At 37.1% G+C, this 8,288-nt stretch overlaps 1 protein-coding gene across 3 annotated transcripts in view; it reads left to right on the forward strand.

Annotated features, from left to right (window-relative positions):
- The first annotated feature begins 474 nt into the window (after window positions 1-474).
- LOC137624905 (pituitary homeobox homolog Ptx1-like) overlaps window positions 475-8,288 on the forward strand; it is a 25,141-nt gene continuing 17,327 nt past the window's right edge. The window contains exon 1 of one of the 3 annotated variants that reach the window (XM_068355848.1): window positions 475-1,905. In XM_068355848.1, the coding sequence (XP_068211949.1) occupies window positions 1,179-1,905 (727 nt within the window). In that variant the 5' untranslated portion in view covers window positions 475-1,178. The remainder of the gene's footprint in view (window positions 1,906-8,288) is intronic. The other 2 variants (XM_068355845.1, XM_068355853.1) reach the window with 2 other exon arrangements.

An 8,288-nucleotide genomic window follows, 5' to 3' on the forward strand; every position in this document is an offset into this window, starting at 1 on the left:
AGAGAGAGAGAGAGAGAGAGAGAGAGAGAGAGAGCGAGATGGGGTCGAAGGTCACAGTGAAGAGGAAAATGAAGGATGGCAGTTTTGCAAAGATGGAAAGAAAATTGCAACAAGTAGATGGTTTGGAAGTTTCACTCCACCGGCATTCTAGAGAGAGAGAGAGAGAGAGAGAGAGAGAGAGAGAGAGAGAGAGAGAGAGAGAGAGAGAGAGAAGGGGAAAAAGGTCTCTATGCCTCCGCTGCTGCACGTGTGGATGACGTCATCATGGGGGCGACCACCCTCTGTGATTGGTCGCGGCCTTGGCAGTATGTCCACTGTAATTGGTACATCAGGAGACGCTCTCAAGAAAGCAGTGTTCTGATTGGCGTACAGGAGACGCTCTCAAGAAAGCAGCGTTCTGATTGGCGTACAGGGTGTGGCCCGCCAGCGAGTGCCAGGGCCGGCTTCCTCCAACCCCATTGGTTAGCGGCGGGGTCCCCCCAAGATGGCAGCAGTGCCACTCAGGCCTTGGGCATTGGCTGACGTGTCTCTCTGGGCGGGGCGACCAGCTGCTAACGAGGATAATTGCCGTATATAAAGAAAAGTTTGGGGTTAGATTTGATCGAGTCGATCTGAGAGCTTTGCCTTCCTGGCTTAAATTAGTGGGAGCCTGGGACCAATTGAGCCTACTTTATCCCCCTCTAGCTTGGACGGAATTGAGTCGGGGAAAAGCAGCGACTGTGGGTGATTACCGCGGCTATTGTTCTCGTTAGCGCAGACATTTTCGGGGATTGTGAGGCGGGGGGCAGCAGCAATTGAGACCCATTGGCTCTTATTGTCGCCGGGGCGCGGAGACATAACACGTACGTGTGGCACACCCGGGGGGCGGCCTGTTCCCTAACCAGCTCTCCTATAACTGGCGCCGGGCACTTTATTACCGCTGATTATCCGAGCCTATACCGCTGCCCTTAACACGCGCGCTGATTACACTCACTTAAGCACTGCTGAACCAGGCCCCATTGAAGGCAATTACGGGGGACTTCTGCCGTAATTGGCAAGGCAACAGGGGCCCCATTAAAGGAAATTGATTCGATGTGACTGGAATTAAGGAAGGAAAACGAAGGATCGGGGATTATATATAGTTTATTCGTGTGTCTTGAGTTTTTGGTTTCCTCCCTCAGGAGGAAATTATCCTTAATATGAACGGACAGCCAAATTCGGCGGGCAGTGCGCCCTCCGGGGTGAACGGCAACGTCACGCCAGGTAAGGGCGTCGTCGTCGTAGGAGGTGGTGGAGGTGGAGGAGGAGGAGGAGGAGGGGGTCCTTGTGGCGTAAATGGTAATGGAGGAGGTGGTACTGGATCAGGAGTGGGTGGAGGAGGAGGAAGTGGAGGAGGAGGGGGTGGTGGAGGTGGTGGTGGAGGAGGAGGGGGTCCTGCAGGCAGTGGGGCAGGAGGCTTCCATAGCATCCAGGTCATGCTGGGCTTACCTGGCGACCTGTTGCTGCCCCCGTCGGCCACCGCCAGCAACAGGGACTACCACGAGGCTCTGAGCACGCCCACGAGCCTCCACCAGCCCACCGGATCCTCGGGGGCGCAGCACTCCATGACCCTCCTCGCCCACAGCCACAACAACACGCCGCCCCAACCCGCCCACTACAATGCTCAACCGCACGCCCTCACCAACCTCAGCCCTCAGAATACTCACGCGCACAATCAAAACAGCCACGCCCACGTGCAGAGTCCGGCTCAAACGCCGTCCAGTCACGCCCACGGGCACGGCCACACCCAAGCCAGCACGTCCCTGGAAGGGCCGGGTCCTTTGCCTGGACCGGTCGTCGGGGAGAAGAGGAAATTGGACGACAGCGGGTCCTCTTACTCGGGGACGTCCAGCGGAAATCAAACTCACTCTCAAGCAAGTTCAACAGGTGAGATCTATATTATTATTATTATTATTTTATTATTATTATTATTATTATTAGTAGTAGTAGTAGTAGTTGTTGTTGTTGTTGTTGTTGTTGTTGTTGTTGTTGTTGTTGTTGTTGTAGTAGTAGTACTTGTTAAGCTACAACCCTTGTCGGAAAAGCAAGATGCTATAAGCCCCAATGGCTCCGACAGGGAAAATAGCAATTGAGATACATTCTAAGTCTCTTTTAATGGTGTCCGAGTGGTTATTACTATTATTATTATTATTAGTAGTAGTAGTAGTAGTAGTAGTAGTAGTAGTACTTGTTAAGCTACGACCCTTGTCGGGAAAGCAAGATGTTATAAGCCCAATGGCTCCGACAGGGAAAATAGCAATTGAGATACATTCTAAGTCTCTTTTAACGATGTCCGAGAAGTTGTTATCATTATTATTATTAGTAGTAGTAGTAGTAGTAGTACTTGTAGTAGTAGTAGTAGTAGAAGTAGTAGTAGTAGTAGTAGTACTTGTTAAGCTACAACCCTAGTTGGAAAAGTAGGAGGCTATAAGCCCAATGGCTCCGACAGGGAAAATAGCAATTGAGATACATTCTAAGTCTCTTTTAATGGTGTCCGAGTAGTTGTTATCATCATCATTATTATTATTAGTAGTAGTAGTAGTAGTAGTAGTAGTAGTAGTAGTAGTAGTAGTAGTACTTGTTAAGCTACGACCCTAGTCGGAAAAGCAAGATGCTATAAGCCCAATGGCTCCGACAGGGAAAATAGCAATTGAGATACATTCTAAGTCTCTTTTAATGATGTTCGAGTAGTTGTTATTATTATTATTATTATTATCATTATTATCATTATTATTATTAGTAGTAGTAGTAGTAGTAGTACTTGTTAAGCTACAACACTAGTTGGAAAAGTAGGACACTATAAGCACAAGGGCTCCGACAGTGAAAATAGGTGAAATAATATTCTAAGTCTCTTTTAATGGTGTCCGAGTTGTTATTATTATTATTATTATCATTACTATTATTAGTCGTAGTAGTAGTAGCAGTAGTAGTAGTAGTAGTAAAGCTACAACCCTAGTCGCTATAAGCCCAATGGCTCCGACAGGGAAAAGAGCAATTGAGATACATTCTAAGTCTCTTTTAATGATGTCCGAGTAGTTGTTGTTATTATTATTATTATTATTATTAGTAGTAGTAGTAGTAGTAGTAGTAGTAGTAGTACTTGTTAAGCTACAAGCCTAGTTGGAAAAGTAGGACTCTATAAGCCCAAGGGCTCCGACAGGGAAAGTAGCAATTGATCTACATTCTAAGTCTCTTTTAATGATGTCCGAGTAGTTGTTGTTGTTGTTGTTATTATTATTATTATTATTATTATTATTATTAGTAGTAGTAGTAGTAGTAGTAGTAGTAGTAGTAGTACTTGTTAAGCTACAACCTTTGTCGGGAAAGCAAGATGCTCTAAGCCCAATGGCTCCGACAGGGAAAATAGGTGAAATAATATTCTAAGTCTCTTTTAATGGTGTCCGAATAGTTGTTATTATTATTATTATTTTTATCATTACTTGCTAATCTACAACCCTCGTTGGAAAAGCAGGATGCTATAAGCCCAAGGACACAGGGAAAAATAGCCCAGTAAGGAGAGGAAATAAGAAAATATATACTATTATCACTTGGCAAGCCACAACCCTAGATGGAAAAGCAGGATACTATAAGCCAAAGGGCTCCACCAGGGAAAAATAGCCCAGTGAAGAAAGGAAATAAGGAAACATATAGATTATTGTCAATTGGTAAGCTACAACCCTAGTTGGAAAAGCGGGATACTATAAGCCCAAGGGCTCCACCAGGGAAAAATAGCCCAGTGAAGAAAGGAAATAAGGAAACCGATAGATTAGTAGGTGACCTCTTAAGGGATTAACACTCGTAATAGATAGCGATATTTCTAAAGATATTAATTTTGAATATTGAGAAAAATAGCACTTTTTTGAGGCCGAGGTGGCAAATGTGGTATTTCTATGATTATAATTTTGAATATTCTTAGAATTATATTGATTTTGATAGAAAAATACCACTTCTTTGGTGACGATAAGGCAAATGTGGTATTAGATAGTAATATTTCTAGAATAATAATTTTGAATATTGTTAAAATCATATCGATTTTGATAGAAAATTACTTTTTTTTTTTTTTTTTTTTTGGTGTCGAGATGACAAAGGTGGTATATATTAGATAGTGTTATTTCTAAAATATTAATTTTGAATATTGTTAAAATCATATTGATTTTGATTGAAAACTACCATATTTTTTTGCCTTCGAGAAGGCAAATGAGATATTAGATGGTAATATTTCTTAAATATCAATTTTTAACATTGTTAAAATTATAGTGATTTTAATAAAAAAAAAAAAAAAAAAAGATAACCTTATTGGTTGTGGTGGCCGATGTGGTAACATCCCTGACTGGTGATCACCAGACTGGGGTTCGAGTCCCGCTCAAACTCATTAGTTTCTTTGGTTGCTGCAATTCAACCATCCTTGTGAGCTAGGGATGGGGGGTGTTTTGGGGAAGCCTATAGGTCTATCTGCTGAGTCATCAGCAGCCATTGCCTGGCCCTCCTTGGGTGTTGATCATATGTATATATGGTCAGTCTCTAGGGCATTGTCCTGCTCGACAGGGCAATATGACTGTCCATTGCCTCTGCCATTCATGAGCGGCCTTTAAACCTATAAGATTTTAACTCACATACATAAAAACTTTGCTAAAAAATAACAACATAACAAAAAATCATATATATATATATGGTCAGTCTCTAGGGCATTGTCCTGCTCGACATGGCAATATCACTGTCCATCGCCTCTGCCATTCATGAGCGGCCTTTAAACCTTTAAGATTTGAACTCGCATAGATAAAACTTTGCTAAAAATATCAACATAAAAAAACCGGTTTATATACAAATTAATATCTTCTATAAATGCAATCTACGTTGAGTTATATAAACCTTAATCATAGAAAAGTAATAATTTCTAAAAAAAAGTTTCATATAAATCAAAATACCGGAGAAAAAAGTATATCTTTCGGTTCTTTCACCGACGCCATCTTGTGACCTAGCTCACGACGAAAACATTTCTTCTCTCTCCTTTTCACGAAGATATTTTCATAATAATATACAATCATATGTGGTTAATTAGATGCTTAATTACTCCTATCGTTTATTTGTATGTTTTATTAAATATTGTGGATATTATTGACGTAAATATTACTTAGATGAGAGAAAGATCTTACGGTAAAGGGGCGAAAGTGGCCATTTTGGCTTACAGACTGCGAGCGCTTTTAGATGTCTTGCGAAGCGGGGATAGCAAATTATTATTATTATTATTATTATTATTATTATTATTATTATTATTGTTGTTGTTTTTGCTATTATCATTATAATTATTATTATTATTATTATTATTATTATTATTATTTATTATTATCATAATAATAATTATTATTACTATTATTATATTATTATCATCATCATTCTTATTATTATTATTATTATCATTATTATTATTATTATTATTATTATTATTATTATCATCATCATTCTTATTATTATTATTATTATTATTATTATTATTATTATTATTATTATTAGCTAAGCTACAGCCCTAGTTAGCAAATGAGGATGCTATAAGCCCAAGGCCTCCAACAGGGGAAAATACCCCAGTGAGGAAAGGAAATAGAGAAATAAATTAACAAGAGAAGTAATTAATAATTAATATCAAATATTTCAAGATCAGTAGGATAATATTAAAATAAATCTTTCATATATAAACTATGAAGAGACTTATATCAGCCTATTCATCATATAAAAATTCCACAACTTGGTCACAGCTGGAATAAAACTACTATACTCAATTTTTTTTTAATGATGCCCATTTGCACCGACTCGCAGCGGTGCCCTTTTAGCTCTGAAAAGTCTCCTGCTATCTGATTGGTTAATATGTTCTTAACCTATAAAAATTCCACAACATGGTCACAGCTGGAATAAAACTACTATACTCAATTTTTTTTAATGAGGCGCATTTGCACCGACTCGCAGCGGTGCCCTTTTTAGCTCGGAAAAGTCTCCTGCTCTCTGATTGGTTAGTATTATCTTGTCCAACCAATCAGCGATCAGGAAACTTTTCCGAGCTAAAAGGGCACCCTTGCGAGTCGGTGCAAATCTGCCTCACTGAAAAGAATTGACTATAGAATACTGTATCAGGTAAACGTTTCTTCCGATAGGTCAGGGAATTATCATCAAGATACGTTTTTTTAAAAAACGTTTGACTTTAGGATTTGCGCGCGCATTTTGAGATTAGAGATCTGAGCATTTTAAGATTAGAGATCAGCGCATTTTGAGATTAGAGATCTGCGCATTTTGAGATTAGAGATCTGCGCATTTTAAGATTAGAGATCTGCGCATTTTGAGATTAGAGATCTGCGCATTTTGTGATTAGAGATCTGCGCATTTTGAGATTAGAGATCTGCGCATTTTAAGATTAGAGATCTGCGCATTTTGAGATTAGAGATCTGCGCATTTTAAAACAGATAAGAGAATCCTAGATAAGTATTTAACATGATAAATATTATCTATATAAATTATTCATTTTATCAACTGTAGCGATATGTGTCTTTGATAGATATTGAACTTTAAAAATCTATAAAAACATTTCTAAAAATTATGAAAATTAAAATGGATTTTTGACGTCTCAAAAGACATTTTAGTCCATCCGCGGAGACTCCATTTGCTCTTGGGTAGAGCGAATTCATTTATTTAGAGAGATTTTAGTATCTTGTCTAACTTATTCTAGGAGAAGGACACTCCAAAATCAAACCATTGTTCTCTAGTCTTGGGTAGTGCCATAGCCTCTGTACCATGGTCTTTTACTGTCTTGGGTTAGAGTTCTCTAGCTTGAGGGTACACTCGGGCACACTATTCTATCTTATTTCTTTTTCTCTTGTTTTGTTAAAGTTTTGATAGTTTATGTAGGAAATATTAATTCAATGTTGTTGCTGTTCTTAGAATATTTTATTTTCCCTTCTTTCCTTTCCTCGCTGGGTTATTTTCCCTGTTGGGGCCCCTGGGCTTATAGCGTCCTGCTTTTCCAACTAAGGTTGTAGCTTAGCAAGTAATAATAATAATAATAATAATAATAATACCGTGTTACTGTTCGCTACATCCACTGGAAATCTGTTCCATGTAGAGAGAGAGAGAGAGAGAGAGAGAGAGAGAGAGAGAGAGAGAGAGAGAGAGAGATGATCTTTTTTCTTTATGATACTATAGTCAATTCTTTTTAGTGAGGCAGATTTGCACCGACTCGCAGCGGTGTCCTTTTAGCTGGGAAAAGTTTCCTGATCGCTGATTGGTTGGACAAGATTATTCTAACCAATCAGCGATCAGGAAACGTTTCCGAGCTAAAAGGGCACCCTTGCGAGTCGGTGCAAATCTGCCTCGCTAAAAAGAATTGACTATAGATAAGTTATCCCAGAAATGTAATAATGATGGACAAATCATAATTCATATAAGCGCTTGAAACATAACTACAGTATAGTCCTACGTCTGGGGGATTAACAATATAAGAGAGTTAAGAGTATTCTTAATATTATGAAAAATATTTAAAACTAGTAAAATATGTGAGGATTTAATAACAGGAAAGAAGTTCCTATAACAAGGGGAAAAATAAGTAACTATTCAATATTATTTTGATATTAGTAATAATTTTGATTATAATAGTCTTAATATTAATGATAATAATAATAATAATAATAATAATTATTATTATTATTATTATTATTATTATAAAAATAATATCAATTATAATAACAATAATAATAATAATATTCATAAATAATAATAATAATAATAATAATTATAATAATAACAACAATAATAATAATAATAATAATATTAATAAATAAAAACAATAATAATAATAATAACAATAATAATAATAATAATAATAATAATAATAGTATTAATAAATAAAAATAATAATAATAATATAATAATAATAATAATGATTATAATAACCATAATAATAACAATATTAATAATACTAATAATAATAATAATAATAATAATAATAACAATAATAATAATAATAATAATAATAATAATAATTATGATATAATTTCACCATACTTAAACAACGGAGTTACAAAAAGAATTCAAGTTAATGCTAATGAAACAATAAAATCTATTCCTATAATAACCTCCATAAAAGTTTGATCAATTTTATGGTTCATAAATTGAAATTTTGATAATGAATGTTTTGATTGCTGAAAATTGTTCATGATATTTTCGAAATTTCCGATATTGAAATTTAACCCCACACGCGCGCAGGCGTATTCTCTCTCTCTCTCTCTCTC

The sequence above is a fragment of the Palaemon carinicauda genome, chromosome 2 (assembly GCF_036898095.1).
Source record: "Palaemon carinicauda isolate YSFRI2023 chromosome 2, ASM3689809v2, whole genome shotgun sequence".
Taxonomy (NCBI): domain Eukaryota; kingdom Metazoa; phylum Arthropoda; class Malacostraca; order Decapoda; family Palaemonidae; genus Palaemon; species Palaemon carinicauda.